We start from the raw sequence: 27,966 nt of genomic DNA, 5'->3' as shown, positions 1-27,966 counted from the left end.
ACCGTGGCAGGTCGGCAGCCCCCTCGTCCCGCTGCACGGTCCCTGAGGTCTCTCTCCCAGGCAGAGCCCTCTGTGACAGTGACAGGGACTGTGGGAGGGACCAGCCTCGTGTGCTGCAGAGCGCCCACCTCCTGGGTCAGTGTCAGTCCCCTAAACGGAGCCTCTGGCTGAAGGATCGTCCCCCAGGTGACATGCTCACCTCCCGCCTCCCGCCTCCCGCCAGGACGCAGGCGCAGCTCGGGCCGCCTGGAACGACACTTCCCCACCGTCCCCGCCCCGCTGACCCGCTGACCCGGGGCCTCGGTGCCGTTCCCCAGTCCACGTGTGGACTGGCACAGGCGAGACCAAGCCTGTGTCTGCAGGACTGACGGTCGCATGTGGTGGGCACCGTGAGGTCGTTGTGGTCACTGTCTTTGGATGGGTCAGGAGTGAGGCCAACTAGCTCTTCCTGAGAAAACTTACTCATCCTTACATGTTTAAGACTAGCCTTAAAAAATGTATTTCCATTGATTTCCGAGAGGAAGGGAGAGGGAGAAATAGAAACATCAGTGATGAGTGCCGGGGTCTGGCCCCAGCAGGTCCAGGGGTCCCCAAAGGTGTGGACAGAGTCGGCGAAGAAGGAATGACACGGAGACAGCGTTCAGTTGATCAGCAGCCTAGCCAGGATCTCTAGCCCGGATCTCCAGCCAAGTTCTGGTCTGGATCTCCAGAGAGGTTCTGCTTCCATGTTCTCTTGCTAGGTTCTCCAGCCAGGTTCAATCACCAGGTTCTAGTCAGGCTCTCTTGCCAACCTCTGCAGTCAGGTTCAGTCCAGGATCCCTTGCCATGTTCTCTCCAGTGAAGCTCCTCCATCTCCAGGTTCCGCGTAGGTTCTGTCTTCTGAATTCTGTCTCTCGGATCTTCATCTAAATTCTGTCTCTCGCTGTCTTGTTACATCTGTATTTATACCAGTTGATTCAATCCTATCAATCTCTATTACAAAGGTTAGGGCGTTTCTTATCTCCATTCCAGGGAGTAAAGATTATGTAGCTTAAGCATGATTGTTCGTAGTTAAAGTGATTAATTACCCGCCTGGCACTTAGTTGAGGGGTCTTATTCCCTCCCTAACTTCAGGGGAAAATCCCTACCTGGGGATTCAACCTTTCTCGGAGAGGTGACCTTGGTTAAAACACATAGTGCCAAGAAGGTGAGCAAACATATTAAGAACAGTATGCCATATATGCCAGGTCCCTTGAAACAGCAAGGATGGACCGGCTCCCGGCAGATGAGAATCACTGAACGGCGGCCTCCTGCGCGCCCCGCACTGGGGACCCAGGGATCGAGCCCGCAGCCCGGGCATGTGCGCTGCCTGGGAGTCGAGCCATGGCCTCCTGGTTCATAGGTAGACGCTCCATCACTGAGCCGCACGGGCCGGGCTTCACACTAGGTTTTGGAACTGCTCTGAGTGGGTGTCAGTTTCAGGACCAGTTTCCCTCACATTGTAGGCGTGGAGTCAGGGTAGCGCGGGCTGGGTGTGGGCTGCGGTGGGCCCGCCGGGGACGGGGGGTTGCAGGATACCGCTCAGCGGCAGCGGCCCCTCTGTGACGCATCTCACGTGGGGGGTTCAGTGCCTGACGCGTTAGCGCACGTAGCAAGCACGCGACACGCTTTGGCAGTGGAGGGCAGTCTAGGGACTGTTATCGTTGGAGGATGTTATTAAACATTCAAAGCAGACTGACCTTTTGGTGGTGAGCTTATCCGCCACCATTCCTTTATCCAGAACTTCTATTTAGTTAGGTGTCTATGAAGTTGCCATTTTAAAACACTCTGGTTAATGTGTGTAGTCACTGCTATCAGTCACGTGGCCAGTGGCGTGCTAATTGGTTTTCACGTGAGTTACTGAGAAACCTGTCTTTGTCAAAAGTGGTAAGGATTTCGAGGGTATAGTAAGTAATAGCATATTTAGCATTACCAGTTACAGTATGGATTAATCTAAATTTAAGCTATAAGGCATTTTTAAAAATCACTAATATATTTCTGTGGAGAAAAAGGCAGGCCTTTTTTTTTTTGCTCAGAAAAATGAATAGAAAATTTAAATGACACACTGTGAATATTAATTGTATTTACAGTTATAGAAGTGATTCTAAAAGGGCAAAGATTTTTTTCACTCACATCAACAGCTCTTATACAAAGACCATGTTGCCAGCAGCCTGCACATAGAAAGAACATACAGACAGAACCACAAGACAACTCTCTTCATGCTGAGCACGTGTGGGGGTTCTTTCTCACGTGTCGGCACGTGCTTACAGCCTAAGCATTAGCTCATTGCTGTCTTCTGTGTGAGGACTCGTGTCCGGGAGATGATTCAAAGGGAAAATGTCTCCAAATATACACGGCAGCAAAGGTCGCCCGCGGGCCTGGCGGCACCCACCAGCCTGAGCTGCCGTTTACAGTTCCTCTCACAAACTTGCATTGAAACAGCGCCTGCAACCGCCCTTGTCTAGAACGTGTTTGCTCCTCTAACGGCTCAGTGCTTTCCTCAGGTGAGTTGTTTTCAATGGCACTTGGTGGTAAGCAGGCAGCAGATGCTTGTCCACATTTATGGTTTGTTCGTGAGCAAATTGCATCTCAGTCCTGGTGGGTCTGTTGCCGCCCCGAGGGAGACGACGCCATGCCTGCCGCGGAGGGGGCTGCGGTTTCCCTGCGAGATGCTGCCTTTGTGGACCCTGCTCTTCCCATGGTGTCTGTGGAGTTTGCTGGCTGGCAAGCTTCCTGGATACCAGAGGAATTACTGTGCGCTCAAGATACTGAGGTCTGATTAACCCCGCGCTCGGAGAACAAGGAGGGAGAGGAAGGGAGGCAGCCAGATGTTAGCAGACGGAACCTGGGAAAGCATCTGCGCACGGGAAGCTCCAGGGGAACCTTCCCTAGAGCTCCTTTCGTGCAGGAACATGAAGGCCTTTCTATGCCTTTCAGAACCCTGAACAGCACAGCTCAGGACTGTTGAACACAGTGTATCCCAGGTGCTCTGCCCACCTGTTGAACACAGTGTATCCCAGGTGCTCTGCCCGCCTGTTGAATACAGTGTATCCCAGGTGCTCTGCCCGCCTGTTGAATACACTGTATCCCGGTGCTCTGCCCGCCTGTTGAATATAGTGTATCCCAGGTGCCCTGCCCGCCTGTTGAATACAGTGTATCCCAGGTGCTCTGCCCGCCTGTTGAATACACTGTATCCCGGTGCTCTGCCCGCCTGTTGAATATAGTGTATCCCAGGTGCCCTGCCCGCCTGTTGAACACAGTGTATCCCAGGTCCTCTGTGCAGACTGTTGAACACAGTGTATCCCGGTGCTCTGCCTGCCTGTTGAATACAGTGTATCCCAGGTCCTCTGCCCGCCTGTTGAATACACTGTATCCCGGTGCTCTGCCCGCCTGTTGAATATAGTGTATCCCAGGTGCCCTGCCCGCCTGTTGAACACAGTGTATCCCAGGTGCTCTGCCCAGTCGTTGTGCTCTGCCCAGCCTGGCTTGAGTCACTCTCAGCCAATGGGTGATTCTGGGTTGGGTTTGTTATTTTTGCTTGATGATAAAAAGAATTGAGTTTGTAACCTTTTAGCCATATCTTGTGTGAAGATGATATGAGTCTTTAAACTCTAAAAATGGAAGAGGGAAGAGTGCATTACTATTGCTTTAATCTGGCCACTGTAAGGTTGTGCGTTTCCCCACATGGCCAGTGGCCATGGACATTGCTTTTTGTGGGAACAGCTTGATCTTCCCCATTGCCCCATTTTTGGGGTGTATCAGTTATTTTGTCTTTCATCACAACATTAATTTCTAGGAGTTTGTTTTTTTCCCCTTTGGTTGCTGTTACATAGTTGAAATATTTCTTCCAGATGGTCAGTTTGCCTTTTGATTCTGATTAGGACAGAGTACCCCACATACACTGTGTTTCAACAGTCTGCTCTACAGAAGTTTAAATCTGTATGCGGTTCAATTTAACTCTTAGTTTTACTTTTAGTTTTCCGACTTCTGGGTTTCTAATATTGTTCAGGAGGTCTTACTCCCAAGGTTATGGGAAGTGTTTTTATTCTAGGCACTTCTTAACCTGCCTGCTGCCTTCTCTTTGTCCTCCCTCCCTGCTCCTCCCCTCCTCCTTTCTTTCTTCCCACACGTGGGTCTGTGAACCTTCTGGAATTTATTGTTGTTGCTGTTGAGGTTGGGATCAGATGCTATATCCTCCCAGATTGGCCCCTGGTGTTCTTAGAGCTCCGAATCCTGGCTCGGTGGACTGTGCCCATTGAAAATGTTTTCATGCATCCTTCCCTCTCCTAGCACCGTCCCAGGGCCGGGGCCCACAGGCTGCTCACCTCCTTTCCCGAGCTCTCCTGTCTGGCCTCCCCTGGCCCATCGGCCTCCATCAGCCTCGCCCCTCCGCCCTGCCCCGCCCCTGCCCCGCCCCTGCCTTCAGTGTGCTCTGAGCCGGCTGCAGGTCTGCAGCGTTAGTCCTTTCCCTGGGGACAGGCAGCAGGCTGGCCTGGAAAGGGCCACATAGTCCTGGGCTTTGCCGCCGGCGCCGTGCCTCTGTGGGTGCAAGCTCCCAGAGCCCAGGAGCTGTGCCTGGGCTTGTTCCAGCAAAGCTTTGCGTCCCCGCGGTGGAGTGTGGATTTCACGTGATTTTCACACACCACGAATCAGGTCTCTGTTTGAGTTTCCCCAGCCATTGATAGAAGGTGGACGAGCACTCGCTCCAGCACAGAGCAGCGGGCTGTGCGCTGCTCCCCGGCCGCCTTTCGCCCTCTCTGCCCCCTGGGCCCTCCCGCAGGAAGGAGCGGGCCTCAGGCGCCCCGTCCTCCGACCCAGCCTCGCATGGGCACGGCACATGGAAACCACGCCGTCCAATTACTCGCGCCCCGGGTTCTGGGAGCAGCTCACAACCAGGGGAGGAGGCGAGGGGGTGGTGTTCAGCGGGGGTCACAGGCCCGCTGCCCCTGTAGCGTGGTGGCCGTGAGCAGGTTTCCTTGTGGAAGGGAGAGCTCTTCCACTCTGACTCTTAAAACCCTGTAACTCCCCCACAGCCTTATGGACACTATTGCAGGGCATTTTGGTATAGAAGCACCTTCCTGGGGACATGCATGCTTCCTGAGTTTTGTGTGTCCACGGCAGCGGCTTCTGTGAAACACTGTGCGTGCGGGAGCAGCTGGCGTGTCCGCCCTGGTCACCCAGGCCCCGCCCCGTCTGATGAGAATAAAACGCCGCCCTGTCCCGCGCCTCAGAGGCTGCAGTGACTGCACAGACGTGCTGTTGTAAAGTCGCTTTAAACCACACAGATGAGGAAAAGCATTTACCACGTGAACCCGGACGTGCTGGGGTTTTGGTGGATTCTCCCTCCTTGCCACTTGCCCAGCGCAGCCTTGGCGGAGCGGGGAGAAGGGAAACTGTGATGTTTGCTGAGCGCGGTGCCCAGTGGATTGTGGGCGCTTTGCTCAGCCGGAGGCGTGTCCCTCACCAACTGCAGGGGGCGCTGCTCACGTGCCCGTCGGGCGGGACCAGGCGGCTGAGGCCCTGCTTCAGGTCATCCTCACAGTCGTGCGAAGGAGCGGGCCTCCTCCGTGTTTATTTATTTAGTTATTTGTTTACTCACCCTGTGTTTAAAAGAAGCCTCTTGGGCCTGGAAAGTTTTGTAAGTGGCGGGGGGAGCCCAGCAGAGCCCAGCCTTGCACCGGAAGGCCCGTCCCCACATCGGCCTTTGCTCTGCAGCCTCAGCCCGGAGCGTCGGCTTCGGCCGGTCGGTGAGCGTGGCCCTGTGTTGTCCGTGGCTCTCTTCTGTGGCACTCAGACCCACATCGCAGCCACCAAACACATGGCTTTCAAAGCCCCGTTAACCGAGCGCTCGTGGCTTCTGTCCAGGAGACTAGAGATGGCGTCCCGTCTGTCACTGTCCCTTAGCAAAGCAGACACATCTGCTCACCACATCCGGTTGCTTTGACAGTATCACTTGTGTTAGGAAAATGCCCTTTTTCTCTTGGAAATCTGCCCAGTTAGCGGTAGATGCTCACCTTTAACCTTTGCTGGGGTGGACTCTCGGTGTTCACTGTGTGACAGACGTCAGCCTGCGGTCAGTGTCGGACTCTCGGTGTTCACTGTGTGACAGAGGTCAGCCTGCGGTCAGTGTCGGACTCTCGGTGTTCACTGTGTGACAGATGTCAGCTAGCGGTCAGTGTCGGACTCTAAGCTGTAAAATGTTACCTCCGCCCAAACACCCTCCTCCACCTGCTGCTCCTTTTGTCAGGGTTTCCTCCGTCGCCTCCTGTGAATTCCTTCCTTCCCCTGCGGCGCCATCTGCAGGGCACCCAGGCCGGGTGGGCGGAAGCAGTAATTGGCTTTCCTGGCATCTAAAGGGTTTACTTTCACATTACTTCAGACGTGTTCTCTTACGAGAAACTTCCATAGTATCTAGTGCAATGAGTCAAACAGGTTCCTCTTTAACCATAAATTTACTCTGCGAGACTTCACCATTCCTGGGGTATTGTAACTAGCGCGCTTTTTTTCAATCTATTTGGTTGTAAATTCTCAAGGTAGTTGTAATGTTATGGGAAAAGGGCAGCTAAAATAATGGGGTGGGTGCAGCGTCATTAAACAGTAAACAGCAGTGAGATGCTCTGGTCTGGGAGTGAGAGGCCGAGGGGAGCTGGGCGTGCAGTGTCCTGGCCGCACCTGGTGCTGACGGCAGGCCTGGCCGGCGCGGAGCGGTCCCGGTGCCGCGGCACTCCGGGGAGACGCACAGTTAGCACAGTGATCCGCGTGAGGCGGTGTTTCCCTTAGAAAGGCGTTTGGCTGTAAGAGCTGAAAGCAGCAGTGGCTGCAACCAGCTTCTTTCTCTCTCAGGAAGGGACCAGGGGCACCGCTAGGGCGGGTCCGGGTCCAAATCCGCAGTCCTGGGCCCAGGCTCCTCCTCCTCCTCCTCGCAGTTCCCTCTCCTTTGGCCGCTGAGGGCCCCGATAGTGTCAGGACTGCAGCCGCGCCCAGCCTGGGTCAGCGGGAGGAGGGGCCATGGCACTTCCCCCAGGGCCGCTGGCCAGCCCTGCTGCTCGGAGATGGTGGGAGTCCGCGCGGGATGCTGGCAGGGTCTGCAGACAATGGTGTGACCTTGCACAGTGTGCATGTGTTAATGCCACTGAAGTGCACACTTAAAAACGCTCGAAATGGTAGGTTTATGTTACGTGTATTTTACAACAAATAAGCAAGCGGGCGTCGTCCTCCGGGAGGACGGCCTGCGCGCCAACACCCAGGTGCCGTCCTCTGAAAGGAGAGGCTGTTGTGCACGGCCAGGGCCTTGGGAGCACTTGTCACGGCCAAGAACGTAAAGCGCAGCGACCACGGTGCGGAAGGGCGTGGGCGACTGCGGAGCGCTGACGAGGGAGTGTGGGCTCATCCCGTTAAACTTCCACCAGGAGCCGCAGGACGTCAGACCCTCCGTGTCTAACGCACTTCTTGTCCTGCCAGTGGCGTCGCCAGAGCCTGGACGCGGGCCTACTTCGGGGCGGGGTCCGGCCCGGTGCTGCTGGACGAGGTGCGCTGCACCGGCAACGAGCTGGCCATCGAGGAGTGTCCGAAGGGCTCCTGGGGCGAGCACAACTGTGGCCACGGAGAGGACGCCGGGGTGTCCTGCACCCCTCTGACGGGTAGGCTTCCCCGGCCCCGGCAGCTCCGGCCCAGCTCCTGTGGGCTGCTCCTTGCTTTGTCTCAGTGTAGGTAGTCTTACTAACTGAGCATAAAAGTAAACACGCCCAACAAAACCTAACAGAAATGGTCTGCTAAAACGCTATCCCCTTACCTATAGACATTGCTGAGTTTTCACTGGGAGAGTATACAGTGCTGCCCGGCTGGCGTGGCTCAGTGGCTGAGTATCAACCCATGAACCCAGAGGTCACCAGTTCGATTCCCAGTCAGGGCACAGGCCTGGGTTGTGGGCTTGATCCCCAGTGGGGGGCGTGCGGGAGGCAGCCGATCGATGATGTTTCTCATCGATGTTTTTATCTCTCCCAATTCCTTCCTCTCTCTCTAAAAATCAATAAAAACATATTTAAAAAATAAAGGGTATTCAGTCCTGTAAAGCTAGGTCAGAATATATGATTTTGTTGCAAAATATGACTTTGTTTCCTTATATACTAGTTGTCCCCAATAATGAAAGTCGCGTGCAGTGGTGAACGTCGCATTTTGGGTATCAGACCTCTAGTCCATTCCTCTCTGAACCTGTATCGACTCTCAGAATGTGCTTGCAGCTGGTGGAACTGCATGGTGGGGTCCTGAGCCAGCACCGTCAAAGCAACCAGGGCCACCGTGGTGTGCTCCACTGTCAGACCGCGCCAGACCACAGCGCTGCGTCCGCCACACCACGTGCCAGAGAAGGGCGTGCTGGAGGGCTGAGGCGTGTATACACGCACACACACACATGCACACACACACGCACGCACACACGCACTTACACGTCTGGGGGCAGAAGAGGGATGTGCACACCAAGGGAAGGCAGGTCATCACAGAGCCACTGTGTCTATAGTAAAAAGTTCGAAAATGTGGGGTTTTAAACTGTGTTTAAAAGAAACTTTAAAAAAACCTTAGGGCCTACGAAGTGCTGAAGTTACAGTTTTTCATTACCAAGGTCTGTGCACACTGTTGTTTTCATCAGCAGAACAACACGTTTACTGAGCACAGTAGGAGCACAGCATTCGGCCGAGGCCGAGCCGGGGCGCCTGCCTGTCCGCGCGGCCAGCCTGTGGTGTGGCCGCGAGGCCGCAGCGCTGGGCGGACTGTAGTGTTACACTAGGTCCTTCTAAGAGACATGCTTGTGCTTTAAAAGATCCGAGATTCATGAAAAGTGTGACTTTTGCCCAAGATTATTTGTATGTTCCATTTGGGACAGTATTTGGATTATTTTGGGTGGCAATGGCTTTTCAGTCTACTTTCTGGGGATACATTTATCGTGTTGTGAATCTGCTTAGAACGTAGTTGCAGGGTTCTCTGGGAATTAACACTCGTTGAGTTTATAAGGTTCAAATTCAAATCTGGGTGATGAGGAGGCGCCCGGAGGCGCGCCCTGTGCCAGGCCTGAGGCCCCCGGCGCCTGCGGCAGCCAGTGCACCACCGGGAGCCTCCTCTCCGGCCGCAGTCATGTCCGGGCTCCATGTTTTAATTTCTCCCCTTGCAGCTAAAGTTGTGAACTATTTCCAAGTTACTAGTTTTCTTACTTTTGAAGTTTACGTGACAAATACTGCTCAGACCTCAGGCAGTTGAAGCCTCAGGCATTTCCCAAATATTTAATTCAGAGAAACCTGAACAGCTACCACGGAATTACATCAGCATGTTTCCTGCTCAGAGCGAGAGCGCAGATGAGCAGGGACGACAGGGATGCGTGTGTCGTGCTTGGAGACACCCAGCGGCCTCGGGGCCTGGAGTCAGGGAGACCTGCCCCTGGCGATGCTTCTAGTGACATGAGACGTCGTTTTGCTCTTTTCTGAGAATTGTTTGCTCATGTGTGTGTCTCCTTCTCCTCACAGACGGCGTCCTCAGACTCGCAGGGGGGAAGGACAGCCACGAGGGCCGCCTGGAGGTGTACCACAGGGGCCAGTGGGGGACGGTCTGTGACGACGGCTGGACGGAGCTGAACACGCACGTGGCGTGCCGGCAGCTGGGGTTCAGGTGAGGCCCGGTGACGCGTGTCCCCGCGGCCGCGTCTGTGTAAGCCGATTGAAGTCCTTGCTCGTGACTCCCGCCCCAGGAATGCACGTTCTCCCCCCGGCCTGCCCCCCGGGCCTGTCCCTGCAGCAGGAAATAGAGACAGGGACATTTTCCCTGCTGACAAATAGCCGTGTCTTGCTGTTGGTCTCCCCCACCTCCCTGCGCGGCCTTTCCTGGGATGGTGGCTTAGAGGCGGTGGCTTCCTGTCCCGTGGTGTCTGTTCGAGTCGGCCGTGCGCTGTGGGTGCCCGGTGTCACCTGCGCCCCCTGCGCGGATGCCGCCAGCTCTGACGTCACTGCCTCCCTTTCTCAGAATGCGAGGACAGGGCCCACGTTCATCGAGAAAACAGCCTCCTTGTCATGAGGTGGCCTTGGGAGCTGACCCTCGACCTCCCTGTGAAAGCTGGTGTCACACTTGGGCGACATGCTTGGTGCCCCCGCCACAATGCACTCCAGGGCAGGAGGCGGGAGTCCCGCAGACGGCGCCTCACTGGGCTCATGGGCCCGTCTGTCCTCTTGTCCAGGTTCCCGTCGGTCGTGCTGAAATCTGGCGAAATCGTTTCACTGCAGCTCAGGACAGAGCTAACTGCAAATAAGCATTAAACTTAAAATATACTTTCATTCAGGCCAGGCATGGCCACGGTGGATACGTATTTTTTTAATTTGTGAAAGTAATGTAAAATACTAGCAAGTTTGAAGAAGAAAATCAAAAGTGCCCATAATGTTCCCACTCCTATATCAGTGCAGCTACAAGTCATCAGCATAACTTGCATGTGTAACTTTATAATCGTCCTAGCAGCGGGCATGGGCTTTTTCCATCCACGTTTTCACCATTATTTTACTACATAGTCATAATTTTTAGTGACAGCATAGTTTCCACTGCATGCGTATGCCATGATTTGTTTAACATTTAGGTTAGTCTTTTCTGTTATAAATACTGCCATCATACTATCAATACATGTTGTTGCCCAATATTTTTGTGGGCATGATGGCTGTAGTTATTAGGTCAAGAGGCATGACATACCAGCCAAATAAATAATCATATTTAACGAATGAGAGTACTTAATAAATGTCATTTCATCTCCAGGGTGATTTGTTAGACTGAGGGCTATCTGTCATTTTCATAGATTTAGAAAGATTCATAAAAACTTCTATTTGCTATTTTATATTTTTCTTTATTAGGGTAAACAAGTGACACTGATTTTTTTCTCCATATTTCCTTAAAAAATATATTCTTATTGATTTCAGAGAGGGAGAGAGGAAGAGGTAGAAACATCAATGATGAGAATCATTGATCCGCTGCCTCCTGCACCCCCCCCCCCCCCACTGGGGATCGAGCCCACAACATGGGCGTGTGCCCTTGACCGGAATCAAACCCCAGACCTTTTAGTCTGCAGGCCGACACTCTATCCATGGGGCAAAACCAGCTGGGGCTCCCCTTACTTTATTTATTTTGTTTCACAAATCCATTTAGGTTGTTTTGGTTTTTGGGTTTTGCACCTACAGCGTTCTAAAATGTTCTCACTGGCATTTGTGAAAGTTCTGGATGACTGTTGGAATTGGCGTGTGTGCTCTGCGTCCTGCAGTTTGCCTGGGAATCGTTGGAAGGAAATACTGGTCAGGGTCTGAGCAGCGTTGGGCCGGGCTTCTCTGTGTACACGGGCCTGTGGTGTGGCTGCTGTGGACCGGGTGATCGGGTGGGCGCACCTGGTGGGAGGGCGGTGTCTGTGGGCAGTGACAGTGAGACGAGACTTAGGCCCATTTCTTTCCTAGCCCAGCCTTGACGAGTCGGCCCATTAGGAGGTCTTAGATGAGTCACTGAGAGTTTCATTTTTTAGTTTGTTCGTTGCTGTTCCTGTTAAGCACATGCGATGGCTGAGTGCACAGGGAGAGGCTGAGGGCGACTCGTGCCACACGGAGAAGTGTCTTCGTGTTCTCGGTACAGAATGCCCACGTGCCCGTGCGAGTGAGTTCAATCACACGGACTCAGGGCCGTCCCTGTGCGAGTGAGTTTAATCACACGGACTCAGGGCCGTCCCTGTGCGAGTGAGTTTAATCACACGGACTCAGGGCCATCCCTGTGCGAGTGAGTTTAATCACACGGACTCAGGGCCGTGCCTGTGCGAGTGAGTTTAATCACACGGACTCAGGGCCGTGCCCGTGCGAGTGAGTTCAATCACACGGACTCAGGGCCGTCCCTGTCCGAGTGAGTTTAATCACACGGACTCAGGGCCGTGCCTGTGCGAGTGAGTTTAATCACACGGACTCAGGGCCGTCCCTGTGCGAGTGAGTTTAATCACACGGACTCAGGGCCGTGCCTGTGCGAGTGAGTTTAATCACACGGACTCAGGGCCGTCCCTGTGCGAGTGAGTTTAATCACACGGACTCAGGGCCGTCCCTGTCCGAGTGAGTTTAATCACACGGACTCAGGGCCGTCCCTGTCCGAGTGAGTTTAATCACACGGACTCAGGGCCGTCCCTGTGCGAGTGAGTTTAATCACATGGACTCAGGGCCGTGCCTGTGCGAGTGAGTTTAATCACACGGACTCAGGGCCGTCCCTGTGCGAGGGAGTTTAATCACACGGACTCAGGGCCGTGCCTGTGCAAGTGAGTTTAATCACATGGACTCAGGGCCGTGCCTGTGCGAGTGAGTTTAATCACATGGACTCAGGGCCGTGCCTGTGCGAGTTGAGTTTAATCACACGGACTCAGGGCCGTCCCTGTCCGAGTGAGTTTAATCACACGGACTCAGGGCCGTCCCTGTGCGAGTGAGTTTAATCACATGGACTCAGGGCCGTGCCTGTGCGAGTGAGTTTAATCACACGGACTCAGGGCCGTGCCTGTGCGAGTGAGTTTAATCACACGGACTCAGGGCCGTCCCTGTGCGAGTGAGTTTAATCACACGGACTCAGGGCCGTGCCTGTGAGAGTGAGTTTAATCACACGGACTCAGGGCCGTGCCCGTGCGAGTGAGTTCAATCACACGGACTCAGGGCCGTCCCTGTCCGAGTGAGTTTAATCACACGGACTCAGGGCCGTCCCTGTCCGAGTGAGTTTAATCACACGGACTCAGGGCCGTCCCTGTCCGAGTGAGTTTAATCACACGGACTCGGGGCCGTCCCTGTCCGAGTGAGTTTAATCACACGGACTCGGGGCCGTCCCTGTGCGAGTGAGTTTAATCACACGGACTCAGGGCCGTCCCTGTGCGAGTGAGTTTAATCACACGGACTCAGGGCCGTCCCTGTCCGAGTGAGTTTAATCACATGGACTCAGGGCCGTGCCTGTGCGAGGGAGTTTAATCACACGGACTCAGGGCCGTCCCTGTGCGAGTGAGTTCAATCACATGGACTCAGGGCCGTGCCTGTGCGAGGGAGTTTAATCACACGGACTCAGGGCCGTGCCTGTGCGAGTGAGTTTAATCACACAGACTCAGGGCCGTGCCTGTGCGAGTGAGTTTAATCACACGGACTCAGGGCCGTGCCTGTGCGAGTGAGTTCAATCACACGGGCTCAGGGCCGTCCCTGTGCGAGTGAGTTTAATCACACGGACTCAGGGCCGTGCCTGTGCGAGTGAGTTTAATCACACGGACTCAGGGCCGTCCCTGTGCGAGTGAGTTTAATCACACGGACTCAGGGCCGTCCCTGTGCGAGGGAGTTTAATCACATGGACTCGGGGCCGGGAGCACTTGGCCAGCTTCAGCGGGTGACTTCCGGCGGCTGGCGCTTTGCAGAGCGAGAGGAAGCGCTGCGGGAGGCGCCTGAGCGCAGGCGGAGCTAGTTGCCGGTGCCAGTGCCGGAGCGGCTATTGGAGCGTCAGGTCTCAGCGGTGCAGGGTCGCAGGTACAGTCAGCTGGGACGCAAGTGTCCTCCATAAAAGCTTAAAAGATCAAGTTCCTGTGCCCTCAGGGAACGTGGCCAGTGCCCTGATGTTGATGGGCACGGAGCTGGGGAGTCGCTGAGCTGCTCCCACTTTTCCTTCTCGGGGAGAGGAGACCAGAGGGGCCGGCAAAGCTGGTGGGACCCAGGAGCTCAGAGGCTGGTCAGAGGCCCACGTGGGGCCGGCGGTCTCGGCTCCGGGCCCAGTGCTCTGCCTGGCCAGGAACCCGAGGGTTAGCTCTTGGTCCGCGTTCTCTCAGCTGGCGGGTTAAAGGGCAGACCAAACCCAAGAACGGGCAGGGGGAAAGGTGGTGGCCCGTTAGCTGCACCGCGCCAGCCAGCGCCCGCACGAGGGTGGCACGTGTGAGGCGCGGACAGTGCTCTGTGCGGAGTTGTCAGGAGCCGTGTCCTCTGGTCAGGACACCTGGCCGGCTGCTGGCTTCCCGTGGGGGGGGGCGGGGACAGGCGAAGCCCCCCACGTGTGTCTGTCTCGCTGTGCAGGTACGGCAAGCAGGCCCCCGCCAGCCCCTTCGGGGAGAGCACCGGGCCCATCTGGCTGGACGAGGTCAGCTGCTCCGGGCAGGAGACCAGCCTCCTGCAGTGCTCCCGGCCCCCGTGGGGGCGCCACGACTGCAGCCACCGCGAGGACGTGGGCGTGGCCTGTGCCCCGCGCGGCGAGGGACACCGGCCGTCTCTGGGTGAGGACACAGCCGCTGCCGCTGTCTGTCCCAGGCGCAGGGGACGGTCCTCGTCTGAGCCTTTCACTGTCTCCTGCATGTCTCACGGTCAGTCATTTCCATTTCAGTCTTCTGAGTCTTCCCACCAACACTGTAAATGTCCGCTCCTCAGTTACGTTCCTTTGCCCAGGGCCAAGTCTCCTCCTAAACGCGCCCTCTCCTGCCGGGTCACAGAGCGCTGATGACCAGCGCTGCTCACTCTTACCCGTGGCTGCGCCGGCCCCGGGGCGTCCTCCTGCCCTGAGACGGGGAGCTGGAGCTTCATGCTGTAAAACGCAGGACTGTGCTCCCCGGCTCACCGTGCTGGGCACGTAGGTGGTCAAGGTGCACGGCTTTGCCTCGTTGGACCTGACGGTGCCATCCTGGGCCCCCTGCCCCTCCGGTCTGGCAGGGGCGGCGCGGCGCCCTCCTGCGCCCTCAGAGCCCATGCTCCAGGTGTCTCTTTCCTCTGTTCCCCGCTCGCTCCCTCCTGCGCACGGGGGCTGCTGTCTCCCAGGCTGGGCACTCTCTCAGCCGCCCGCCCGCGTGTCTGTTTATGCCCGGAAGGTCTTAGCGTGGCTGTTCCAGGTGAGAGAGAGAACAGGAACGAAATAACACAGCTCCAAGTGAGTGTCCTGCTATTCACTAGTGGGAGTCAGTGGCAATAAAATCAGGCGCGACTTTATTTTATTATTTTATTTTTTAAATATATATATATTTATATTGATTTCAGAGAGGAAGGGTTAGATAGAAGCATCAATGATGAGAGAGAAGCCTGGTTCAGCTGCCTCCTCACACTGGGGATCGAGCCCGCAACCCGGGCGTGTACCCAGACCAGGAATCAAACCGTGACCTCCTGGTTCCTAGGTTGGCACTCAACCACTGAGCCTCACCTTTACAGTCTCCCCCCCCTCCCTCCCTCCTTCCCCAGCAGCTGGTGCCTGCCCTCCCCCTGCTGGCCGTTCCAGGTGCTGGGACTGCAGCACTGAGCAGTGGCCTCCCAGCTTCAAAAGATCAGGCCGAAGGGGAGAGTTTTTGTTGTCCCTTCTCTCTCTCCATTGCCCAGCGGCTCAGTGGATAGGGCATCAGCCTGCAGACTGAAGGGTCCCAGGTTCGATTCCGGCCAAGGGCACATGCCTGGGTTGCGGCTTGCTCCCCAGTGGGGGGTGTGCAGGAGGCAGCCGATCAATGATTCTCTCTCATCATTGATGTTTCTGTCTCTCTCTCCTTCTCTCTCCCTCTCTGAAATCAATACAGAAATACATTTTTTTTAAAAAAGAGAACAAGTTACGTTTGGGGAAGTCTCCTGCGTCTGTTCCATTGCATGTTTGGTTTCCTAATACTTTCGGGTCATGCCCTAGGTTTTCCCATCAGGCTGGTGGACGGAGAAAATGAGAGAGAGGGGCGCGTGGAGGTTTTCCTCCAGGGCCAGTGGGGAACCATCTGTGACGATGGCTGGACTGACCGGGACGCGGCTGTGACCTGCCGGCAGCTCGGCTACAGGTAAGGGAGCCTGGTTACTCGGCTGGGTACTTCAGGGACACTTCTGAGTCTTTAAAGCCTCGTTCCAGCGAGTTATTTCTTGAAAATTAATTTACATGATCTCATTCCGAATTGTAAAGAATACTAAGTAGAGTGTTTAAAATTTTCTGTCTTCTCACAAGAGACATACAATATGTCACATACACATGTAGCTTTTATTTAATAACAAATCTCTTTCTATATATAAAAGCCTAATATGCAAAGTGTCTCCTTGGGAGTTCAACCAACCGGCTGGGAGTTCAATGTGTGCTGACCACCAGGGGGCAGCGCAGAACGAAGGGAGGCCCCAGCTGGCAGCCGGCAGCCACTAGAGGCCCTACCTGTGCACAAATTTCGTGCACTGGGCCTCTAGTTGTGTAATAACTCGACTCCATATACTGCTCTGCCAGCAGGGGCTAAGCAGCCCATCCTGCGTGGTGTCTGTCTCGTGCGGTCGCTGTGAGAGGCTGTGGAGTTAGTGACAGTGAGTGGCTCTCAGTGTACGGGGCAGTGACGCTCTGTAAACGCATGGACAGCGAGCCCTGTGCTTCTGGACTAAGGCCTTCGTCCGGCTCCTGGGCTTGCAGGTGGCCAGCCTGGGCCGTCTCCAGCTGCCTTTGTCTTTGCCTTCCCTGTGCTGTCTCTGTGCACACGTTCACTGCCTCGATGGCCCACGCTGGCGCCCAGCTCTCCTGAGCGCAGGGGCTGTGTGCGTGTGCGGGAGCGTCCACGGGCTCCCAGGCTCCCAGGATCCGCTCAGCCCCAGCCCCAGTGATCACACGGCCCTCACCAGCCGGCAGGATGATGCCCAACCACTGAGCCACACTGGCTAGGGCCATACTTCAGTTTTTCTGTAGACACGATCCAGGAAATCTCATAGTACGTTTGAACTATGCAGGGAAAGGCCAGGTTTGATCCTCACATGTGTTGGAGTCACAGTTAAGGAAGGAAGAAGTCCCCGTGCACACCCATCATGCATTTTCACGTCCATCTCCGTTTGTCATTGCTTTTTACTTACCATCACTTAGTCCAGTGGTTCTCACCCTGGGCTGCACATCAGAATCACCTGGGAATCTTCTTAAAATCCTGATTTCTGGGCCTCACCCTCCGGAAATTCTGTTTCTTTGTGATGGGGTGGAGCCACAACATTAGTAACAAAGAAACAGAATTTCCGGAGGATGAGGCCCAGAAATCAGGGTTTTAAAAAGATTCCCAGGTGTTTCTAATGTGCAGCCAAGATTGAGAACCACTGACTTAGTCCATTCTACGTTCAACGCTAATGGTGAACTGAAGTGAGAAATAGTCCAGATTAATGAACACTAGTGAACGTCTGCAGCAATTTCCCATAGTGTTCCTGTAACAATGATCAGGAAAAGCATTGAAAGAATATTTTACTTTGTAATTGTTTTTTTAATAAAGTCCCTTAGTAAGTAAAAGAGTAATTTAATGTTCCTATATAACAAATTGAATAATCACCTTCTAGTGCATAATCCACACTTTCCCATCAAATAGTATTTAAATGAGAATCATTTAGGTATTTGCTCTGTGAATGCACTTGAGCGTTTTAATGCCTTCCCACTAGGAAGTGGGGTTTCCTGGGAGAACACGCACAGAATGGTGACCGGGTTGTGACCAGAGCAGGGGTCGTCTCCCTGTGTTTGAATTGTTAAAAGTCTCCGTTTGTAGACACCAATCAAGAAAGCCTTACAGCTTCCAAGGCGTGGGCCTTCTTGGTAAGAAGTCCCGAGGCCGGTCCCGAGCCAGCTCTGTGCTAGTGGAGGGTGGGTCCTGGGAAGCACTGAGAGTCCAAATAGCATTAAAATGCACTTCCTTCATGGGAGAGACAGAACCGAAGTGATGGACCAGGAAAGGTGGTGGTACCTCACCTCGACGCGCTGACAGTCACCAGCAAGCCAGCGCCTTATTCCCTGAGGGGTCACGTGATGTCTGGAGGCCCAGCACAGGGCACACGGTCTCGAGGCTGAGAGGGAGGTGCTGACGTCCGCTCACGCGCCAAGGTGGACTAAACAGCCCGAGGCAGAAGGACGACCATCCCCTTTGAACTTCCTGCCAGGCCCTTAGCACAGGCCTCCATGCAGCATTCTTCCGGAACTGCACGATTATTCGCGCCGTCTCCCTTCACACAACTTAGAATCTGTGGGCCTTTGCTGTTGAGGCAGAGACCTAACATCAAGTGCATCCAGTGTAGGTGCGTGTTCCCAGGCCGTGTGTGTGCTCCCAGACCGTGTGTATGCTCCCAGGCCGTGTGCGTGCTCCCAGACCGTGTGCGTGCTCCCAGGCCGTGTGCGTGCTCCCAGGCCGTGTGCGTGCTCCCAGGCCGTGTGCGTGCATGTCTTCCTGCAGGAGGAGAGCTGTTTGTCTTGCAAAAAGAAAAAAAGTATATCTAATTGCATCTCACACCTCAGTAGCTGCAAAGGGTGTCAGGCCTGGCGTATTTGTGCATGACATTTAAAAATAGAGCGGTCACATCCCTCTTTAATCACATCCAATGAAATATAAATATCACAGGGAGTGACATTCTGTCACTGAGTTTAAAAATACACGAGCGAGCTCTTCTTTGCCCTTCACAAATTTTACATAGCTTGTTTTTCTCCTTGAAATTGTCATTTAAATTGCTTTCCCCACAGAATTCATTATGCTTTAAAAAATGTGTGTGTACTTACACACACACACACACACACACACACACACACAGTGCACGAAAGAGAAATCAAATTCTTCTAACAGGTTCCTCTCTGGATTTTTAAATTTCTAGTGCACAACTGATTAAAACAACAAATAATTATTAAACATAGGAGGTAAGAGTTGACTCAAGCCCCCACTTAATTAGACCTGTGGATTGGCTTTGTGGTGCTTGTAGTAAGGAAGGGACCATTGCATCATCTATTCTGAACTGTTTGGCCACGTTAGAGGCTCAAGTCTTGGAGGAACGTGCTACGGTAGGATTCTGGACGGTGAAAGGTATGCCTTTCTCTTGTGAGGGGGAGAAGGGACTTTTTGAAAGAGAAGTTCGTCTTGATTTCAGCAAGACCAGCTTTTAGGGAGACTGAGCATGAATTTGAGGATCTGAATATCGATTCCCGCTAAGCCCTGACACCCAGGTTAAGGGTGAATGTTAGAGCCTCCTGTCTCCTTGAAGTTCCCTCTATGCGTCACTGCCACCCCGACTGGGGGTGTGGGGGGTGGAGTCTCTCCTCTCTTTGCTACAGATGACACAGTCCTTACTTATTAAACAGACGTCAGCCGGGCAGGGCACATGCCCGGGTTGTGAGCTCGATCCCTGTGTGGGGCGTGCAGGAGACAGCCGATCCATGGTTCTCTCATCATTGATGTTTCCATCTCCCCCTCTCTCTTCCTCTCTGAAATCAATAAAAATATATTTAAAATAAATAAAAAGTCAAAGAAAAATGTATTCGATTTCACTGTATCATTGAGAATGTCTTCATTTAATCATGCACTTTTATTAGTAAAAATGTTCTCTAATTCCTGCTTATTGAATGCTGCATTCTTTTTTTCAAAATATATTTTATTGATTTTTTACAGAGAGGAAGGGAGAGGGATAGAGAGTTAGAAACATCGATGAGAGAGAAACATCGATCAGCTGCCTCCAGCACACCCCCAACTGGGGATGTGCCCACAACCAAGGTACATGCCCTTGACTGGAATTGAACCTGGGACCCTTCAGTCCTCAGGCCAACGCTCTATCCACTGAGCCAAACTGGTTAGGGCTGCTGCATTCTTTTTAGTCTGTAAGTTGATTGATAAATTATTAACCAATTACCCTTTTGTTTTATTGAGTGAGTCCTAACTTCATTTGCTACCTATTTAGTTTTACTTGCCACATTTATGCTAATGCCATGCATTACTGTATCTCTGTACCCTTCTGCCTTTTTATTTGCAGGCAATCCAATTTCCTATTTTTTTTTCTCTAATGTACCGAAGTTCAGCATTCTTACTGTTATACTAGAAGTTCTCTAAATTTTTAGCAAACATACTGCCATGTTTTCTTACCCATTTCAAAAATTATTATCTGTACCTTCTGCTTCCTGAAAAATATCAAGACGTTTAGCACCCTGTTATATACTTTCTACCTCCACTCATCCTCACTCCTCAAAAGCTTGAGAATCATCTTTGATACTAGTTTCTGCCTGCTGTTAATTGTTCAATTTCAAGTTATGCCTATTGGAATTTCAAATTGCTGCACATTACTCATCCACATCAACAATTAGTTTTTTTTCTCTCTTTTTTAGTTTAATTTTTAAAAAAGGTTACTAAGCAATAGTTTCTCACGATTCTGACTGAGAAGGGAGGAGACACAGTAAACAGTGGAGATGAGAAAAGGGAAATAAACCCAGATACACAGAAAGACTAACAATCACAGGTACTGTGAACTACTTTTAGCGAAGACATCTGGAAATGTACACGATATGGACAGTTACCTCGGAAGCTACATTTTCAACAAAAATATAATTATCAAAGTTGAAGCAGCAGATAGGAACCACATGGATGACTTTCCCTGGGAGACATGACTCTGATCCGCTACTGGAGAGTTGACTGTCTTCAAGACAGAGGGTGCCTGAGTCCCGGAAATGGTTGCAGACCAAGAAATAAAAATGAAAAAAATGAACAGAAACAGACAAATATTTCCATCCAGTTTATAAGGCTACTATGACTTGCTTTCAAGACAAAGTGCACATAGATAAAAGAAACCATAACCCAGTCTCATGGATTTGCATAAGAAATTCTACACAAAATATTAGCAAGTTCAACCCAACAGCGTAAAAGAGCAACTTAGCACAAACAGCTGGAATCTTCTGAAAAATACGAGTGCTTAGAGCTGAGGTGTTCAGTTAATGTGCTTGAGTTGTCTATAAATAAAAATAAATCTAATCATCTTAATGTTGAAAAGTTATTAAAAATCAGTAATAATTATATTTCTTAGGAACCTGAGAATAAAGTAAAACCACCTTAATTTTATGTCATGAACACGCATCAAATAGGAACAAAACAAGGGTGCCTGCTACAGTGGCCATGACTCAGGAAGTCCCGCTCATCACCAGTAAGTGAGGTACCGGCCCAGCCGGCGTGGCTCAGTGGCTGAGCGTCCACCATGCATCAGGAGGTCGCAGTTCGATTCTGGGTCAGGGCACATGCCCAGGTTGCAGGCTCAATCCCCAATAGGGGGATGCAGGAGGCAGCCAATCAGTGTTTCTCTCATTGATATTTTCTTTTTTTTAAATCCTCACCCAAGGGTATTTTTCCACTGATTTTTAGTGAGGGGAAGGGAGAGGGAGAGACAAGAGAGAGACACATCAATGTGAGAGAGACATTGATTGGTTGCCTCCTGCACAGCTCTGTGACCAGGACCAGGGATGGAGCCTGCAACGGAGATATATGCTTTTGATCCAAATCGAGCCTGGGACCCTTCAGTCTCCAGGCCAACGCTCTATCCACCAAGTCAAATCAGCTAGGGCTCTCATTGATATTTTTATCTCCCCCCACTCCTCTCTCTTGTTCATATTTTTAAAAGTAGAATTGAAGTATCAGAACTGAAAAGGACTTCAGAACTGTAATATAAATAACTAGAGGCCCGGTGCATGAATTTGTGCCCAGGTGGGGTCCCTCTGGGTGGCCTGCAGGGATCGGGCCAAAACCCAGTCCAACACCGCCTGCAGCTCCTACCTGCTGTCCTCGCTCATCATGGCCCCACTGTGCCTGCTGCGGGCTCACGTCCAATTAGTCCTGATCAGGAGAGGCTCACGCTGCAGCAGCGCTCACCAGCCATGAGCCCTGCATCTGGCACCCTCCCAAGGGGAGTGGCCTGCGGGATTGAGCTGAAACTATCCAACATTCCCCAAGGGGTCCCAGACTGCGAGAGGGCACAGGCCAGGCTGAGGGACCCCACCGGTGCACGATCAGGCCGGGGAGGGACCGTGGGAGGGCTCTAGCGTGTGTCCAGCCCATCTCGCTCCGTCCCAATTGGCTGGACCCCAGCAGCAAGCTAACCTACCAGTCGGAGCATCTGCCCCCTGGTGGTCAGTGCACATCATACATAGCGAGCAGTTGGGTAGCCTTAGCATATCATTAGCATATTATGCTTTATTGGTTGTTCAGTTGTTCTGCCATTCTATTTGCATATTACCCTTTTATTATATAGGATGCTAGAGGCCTGGTGCACAAATTCGTGCACCAGTGGGGTCCCTTGGCCTGGCCTGCGGGATTAGGCCGAAAACAGCTTTCCAACATCCCCCGAGGGGGTCCCGGATTGCAAGAGGGCACAGACCAGGCTGAGGGACCCCACAGGTGCATGATCAGGGCCAGAGAGGGACTGTGGGAAGACTCCAGGGTGTGTCCGGCCCATCTAACTCAGTCCCGATTGGCTGGACCCCAGCAGCAAGCTAACCTGCCAGTTGGAGCATCTGCCCCCTGGTGGTCAGTGCACATCATAGCGAGCAGTTGAGCAGCCTTAGCATATCATTAGCATATTACACTTCGATTGGTTGAACGGACGACTGAATGATTGGACACTTCGTGTATTAGGCTTTTATTATATAGGATGATTGTCCACCTAGAAAACCCAAGAGAATCAACTGGAAAGACAGTAGAACTCATGTTCATTAATGTAAATTATAAATTATAAATATTTTCAAAAGCATTAGTGTTCCTATAGGCTAGGTAGAAAAGAAAAAGAAAAAAATCTCCTTTATAGAAGGTACAAAAACAAACAAAAATCCAGGAATACACGTGGCAATCATTGAGACCAATGTGAAAAAAAAAACTAGGTCTGTACTGCAGGTAGAAGACCTAATCAATGATCCATGACAACCCTAATGGGAAGACACAGGAGAGACGCATCTGTACATGAAAGCTGTCCTCATATAATCTTGTTTCTTGGTGTGGGGAGCAGGGAGGGGCTTGATTTCCAGATTCAGCTGGGCGGGAAGCCGTGGGCCGCGGGCACAGGCACGGAGCCAGCGACACCCCGGCAGCAGCGGCACTGGCCTCGGTCATCCCCCTAAGTCACGGGGACGTAGAGACCCTCCCCAGGCCTGGCCCCAGCCACGGCTCTCCTTCCGTGCGGTCAGGTGTGGCTCGGGTTTTGCTAATTTTAGTTTTTTTCATTTACAGTTTGCATTCAGTGTGATTTTGTGTTAGTTCCGCGTGCACAGCGTGGGGGTGAGACAGCCCTCCACTTCATAGCCAGCCCGGCCCAGGCCGGTGATGGGTTTGGCTGCATTTTAAAAGCCCCCGAAGGTCACTGTAAGGGCTGCCACGGGGGCGTCACTGAGCTCCGAAGACAGGCAGTGGCTTCGGTGCCGGGAGCGGATAAGCAAGGGGATGAGGAAGGGCACGGCAGCAGTCAGCTCCCGGACGGTCACTTCCGGACTAGAGTGGCGCCGACCCCGTGCCCCACTAAGCAGGACACCTTCGGGCGGAGGGACCCGGTGACACAGCGAGAGGGGCTGTTCCCTCGGCTCGTCCACCGCGGCCATCCACAGGGACGGCCGGCCAGCGGTGCACGGGCCCCGGGCGGGAGCCCTCAGGCCCGGTGCTGTCTTGCAGGGGCCCCGCCAGGGCGCGGGCCATGGCGTACTTCGGGGAAGGACAGGGGCCCATCCACCTGGACAACGTGGCGTGCACGGGCGGCGAGCGGGCCCTGGCCGACTGCCTCAAGCAGGAGATCGGCCGGCACAACTGCCGCCACGGCGAAGACGCGGGCGTCATTTGTGATTATTTTGGCAAGAAAGCGCCGGGTGGCGGAGATAAAGGTAAGGCCCCTTCTGGCCCCTGCACCTCCCCAGCCGTGCCTGGGAGCAGTACCCCCATAGCCGAACCCCACACCCGGGAATGCCCGCCGCCCCGTGCTGCTGGGGACGTGGGGGCCATCGGGGAGCCAGGGGCCGCTCCTGCCCCAGCCGCAGGCAGCGACCCTCCCAGTCGGTGGTGTCCCAAAGCCCGAGCTGACCTTCACTTCCTAAAAGGAAATGAAAATCCGAAGAGGAACGCCAGGAAGGCACTGCTACGCACCCTGATATTTAAAACAACAGGGATCGTTTCTTAAATAGAGGAAGACATTATTTTTTGTAGGTTTTATTTGTGAAATTAAAAATGTCAGGAAAAGGAGTCTTTTCATAGGGGACAGGCACCGTGTGTTGTGCTTAAATCGAAGGGTTCTTGAAAGCTCGGAGTATAACTATGAAACAAGTACTGCGTCAGCCCGTTCACTGCCACGCTTCCGAACGGAGGCCACCCTTACGGCGCACACGGGGTGAGGGAGCGAGCGGGGCACCAGCTGTTTCGGAGGAAACTGGCCCTGTTTCATGGAAAGAACAGTCACCCTTTATTGGCGTGGACTAAGGTCACGGTCGTGACCTGTTGGATTTTCTGCAAAGCGGGTGCATCAACACCTGGACGTTCTCCGCTAACGTCTTTTCATAGCGCCCCGGGAGCAGACAGTGAACGCGCTGGGTCCTGTTCGTGTGGTTCGTCGCTCTCTGAGGGGCTTTCGAAAGTAGAGAAACATTTACAACCCTCTGTGCTCGGGGACACATGCATTTATGTCCGTGACAAATACGAGCCGGCAAGCCAGTTCTTCCTAGGTATTGGTTACAGCTCATTTTATTAAACTCCCTTCAGTAATCCAACCTCCAGTCACAAGTCGAATATAACTAATAGAACATCCTTTCAGTTATTCCTTAAGCAAAAGACAAACACAAAAACCCAGTAATTGTAAAATGTTTTACTATATTCCTACGTAAACCAATTTTAAAGTATGACAGATTTCTCCATGATTTATGCATTGAATTATTTAATGATTCAATAAATCATTAAATTTATTTAATGCTTCTTAGAGTTAATCTTCACCCAAGGATATTTCCCCATTGATTTTTAGAGAGAGTGGAAGGGAGAGAGAGACATTGATTGGTTGCCTCCCGCACGTGCCCAGACCTGGGGCCAGGATTGAGCCTGCGATCCAGGTACGTGCCCTTGGCTGGAATTGAACCTGGGCCCGTGGTCCATGGGCTGATGCTCTAACTACTGAGCCATACCAGCCAGGACAGGCCTTGCTAGGGTTGCGGCAACGTTTATTTCGATACATTTCCAAGGTCCCAGTGCTACTGTCCGTCAGATAAAAAGGTTTTTATCTCAGATCCCCAGATTGTAGAGTCTGGCTCACTCACCTGTTGCTTCCGTGTTGAGGCTCGAGACCTGGTGACCGACTGCTAGAAGGTGATTCAGACTTCAGCCGTTGGTCATCCGAGGGGATCCTTTTATAAATGAGCTTCGTTTTGCCTGTTAATCGTTGTAACGGTGGACTTTGTGGCCCTCGATAGACTTTCCTTCCTTGCAAGCTGGTGCTCCGCCCAGAACGAGGTCAACGCCAGCCCCACCGGCTCAGCATTACCTCGTCCCCGCTTGGCAGCACCCCACAGGCCTGGCTCGGGGGTTCCTGCAACGTCTGTTCTCCCCGGCCTCACAGTGGGCAGAGCCAGTGAGCGGCCTGGCGCCCTGCGGTGAGGACCTGGCGTGCTCAGGAGCTCACGGGGCACTCAGCCCTCTGGGGACCTGGCGGGACCTCCTCCATAGGACAGGCTAGTGCTGACTTCCTGCTGGGCCGCCCTCTGCTGGTCACCAGGCAGCCATTGGTGCTGCCAGGGCTCCAGGTCCTCACCCAGATAGACAGTCAGTCTCTCCTACCCTTTCTACACATGCCCTTCCCCAGAGAGCAGAATGCTCGCCTATCAGTTCTACCTTCTGAAACATGGAAACATTAGCCACACCTGAGATTCCATCTGCTTTTGCACACCACTTATATATTTTTAATTTGGCTCTTTTGTTCATGCTCTTGCTGTAAAGGTTGTTATCTTGGAAGTGTGATGACATACAGTTTGCCAGCCCAGCCAGAGTGGCTCAGTAGTTGAGCGTCAACCTAGGAACCAGGAGGTCGCAGTTCAATTCCCAGTCAGGGCACGTGCCTGGGTTGTAGGCTCCATCCCCAGAGGGGGGTGGGGGGGGGCGTGCAGGAGGCAGCCAATCAATGATTCTCTCTCATCATTGATGTGTCTATCTCTCTCTCCCTCTCCCTTCTTCTCTGAAATCAATAAAAATATTTTTTTAAAATCATTTAAAAAGTGCTTACAGCTAGCTCTTCTTGAATTTGTCTAGCAGGTCTTCTGGTTTTTATTGGAAGGCCCTAATAAAATAAAATAAGTAAATAGAGTTTGCCACCTGAAGGGGCGCAGTAAGCCCTTTTGATATGTGAATGTGGGAGTCGGTGTGCCTTTGGGCCAGATGCCCTCTGAGGGTGGCATGTGCACAGGGGGTTGGCAGAGGGCTGTGTGTGAGAAGCAAGTGACGAGACCACTGCGGCCTTTGGTTAACGTTCCCGAAGCCCTAACAGCCTCTGGCCAGCGGAGGAGGAGGTGTGGGTGCTGACGGGTCACATCTGGACAGGGAAGCCCAGTGCCCCGCCTGCTGTGAGTGGCGCTGCCTCAGGGGTGACAGGCAGCTGGCTCCCGTGGGAAAGCAGCCTGTGGTTTGAGGAGGAAGGAGGCATTTGAATCGGCAGGAGCAGCGGGGCTGTGTGGCTGTTCCCGCCTCGGCCTGAGAGTAATTCCTCCCCTTTCCAACCAGCGCCCGTCCCGTCCGGCTGTGGGCTCCGACCGCTGCACCGTCGGCAGAAGCGCATCGTTGGCGGGAAGAACTCTCTAAGGTACAGGCTCGGGCGGACTCCAGGGCAGAGGGCTGGGATGCACTCGGGTACAAACTGGGGGCGTGATGGCCTCGTGGTGTTTTCCCATCCCCCCGGCCACGCCCAGCCTCCGGGCCTGTGCGGGTTCTCACGTCGCAGTCCTGCTTCTGGGCTGCTGAGCGCTCGCGGCAGAAACCGGCTCCCCCCCCCCCCCCCCCCAGACCTGGGGGCGCCGCTGCGGATGCAGAATTCACGGAGCTCAGCGCCTGCTCCTCTGGAATTGCCTCCTGTCCACCCATTACTTCGCTGCTGGATTTGCTAAGGGAAAACCAGCTCTGTGCCCAGCGGATGCTCTTCAGGCTGCTTGGGGGCGGTGGGTGTGAGGAGGGGAGCACGTCTCATCCCAAGGCCCAGAGGAGGGGCCAGCTTCTGGAAGGGGGTGCCAAGGTGCCCGTCGGCAGGGCGGGGGGCGCCGTTCCCACGGCAGGGGGATTTTTCATGGGGCCCTTCGATGCCCCCAAGCCCGCCCTCTGTCCTAAGGACGCGCCCCTGCCTCTCCGGACCGTGATGGCCGCCTGCTTTCTTGCAGGGGCGGCTGGCCCTGGCAGGTGTCGCTGCGCCTCAGGTCCCCCCGCGGGGACGGCCGGCTCCTCTGCGGGGCCACCCTGCTGAGCAGCTGCTGGGTGCTGACGGCCGCACACTGCTTCAAGAGGTACGTCCCCCCAGACGGCCCAGCGTGGCTCCCGCCCTCCGCCCCTCCTCCCCCAGCACCGCGGCTCCATGGAGCGAGGGAGGGGCACAGGAGCGAGGGCCCGCGGGGAGCCCCCTGCTGCCCTGGGGTTAGAGCGAAGCCTAGACTCCGGGGACAGAAGATGGTGTCGGGGAGGCAGCCACGGCAGAGCTTCCCGAGAACATGGCGGAGGTGACAGGCTGCCTGAGAGCGGTCGGAGACCCCTGGATATGTGGTGAGGAAGGCGGGGGAGGGGCCGGCTCGGTTCTGGTCCTTTGGGTCCGGTGTGTGTTTTAGTTTCTCTGTTTGTACCTTCTGGAGAGTCAGGTGGCATCCTGATCACTTCCTCCTGTCACACATTTCCGTTCCGGCTGAGGTCTCCCAGTTCAGAGGCACCCCCCCCCCCCCAGACACACAGGAAGTCAGGGAGTGGGGTCCCAGTGCTCAGGGGGGTCTGCTCTGCAGCCCGTTGGCCTCCCCCCCCCGTCCCTGCTCGGGGTCCCAGCCCGCCCCCCTTCCCCCCCGTCCCTGCTCGGGGTCCCAGTCCGACCCCCTTCCCTGCTCGGGGTCCCAGCCCGACCCCCCTGTCCCGGCTTCGGGTCCCGCTCATGGCCATTTCCCAGCCTGAACTTGGCACGTGCTGGGAATGACTGAAGCAGGTGATGGGGGTGGAGTCCCACTATGCGCTCCTCATCCTGTGCG

At 53.8% G+C, this 27,966-nt stretch overlaps 1 protein-coding gene and 1 pseudogene across 1 annotated transcript in view; both read left to right on the top strand.

The window, feature by feature from the left end:
• The window catches only part of PRSS12 (serine protease 12), a 60,651-nt gene that overhangs the window by 21,998 nt on the left and 10,687 nt on the right, over positions 1-27,966 (top strand). Inside the window, exons 5-11 of the mRNA XM_059695564.1 lie at positions 7,480-7,658; positions 9,531-9,672; positions 14,085-14,281; positions 15,661-15,802; positions 23,405-23,610; positions 26,477-26,555; positions 27,124-27,246. Coding sequence (XP_059551547.1) covers positions 7,480-7,658; positions 9,531-9,672; positions 14,085-14,281; positions 15,661-15,802; positions 23,405-23,610; positions 26,477-26,555; positions 27,124-27,246 — 1,068 coding nt within the window. The remainder of the gene's footprint in view (positions 1-7,479; positions 7,659-9,530; positions 9,673-14,084; positions 14,282-15,660; positions 15,803-23,404; positions 23,611-26,476; positions 26,556-27,123; positions 27,247-27,966) is intronic.
• Positions 25,973-26,039, top strand: LOC132236280 (U7 small nuclear RNA; annotated as a pseudogene).

This window comes from Myotis daubentonii, chromosome 5 (genome assembly GCF_963259705.1).
Source record: "Myotis daubentonii chromosome 5, mMyoDau2.1, whole genome shotgun sequence".
NCBI classification, from domain to species: domain Eukaryota; kingdom Metazoa; phylum Chordata; class Mammalia; order Chiroptera; family Vespertilionidae; genus Myotis; species Myotis daubentonii.
Note: the sequence above shows the minus strand (reverse complement) of the source record. Positions and strands in the feature narration are given on the sequence as shown.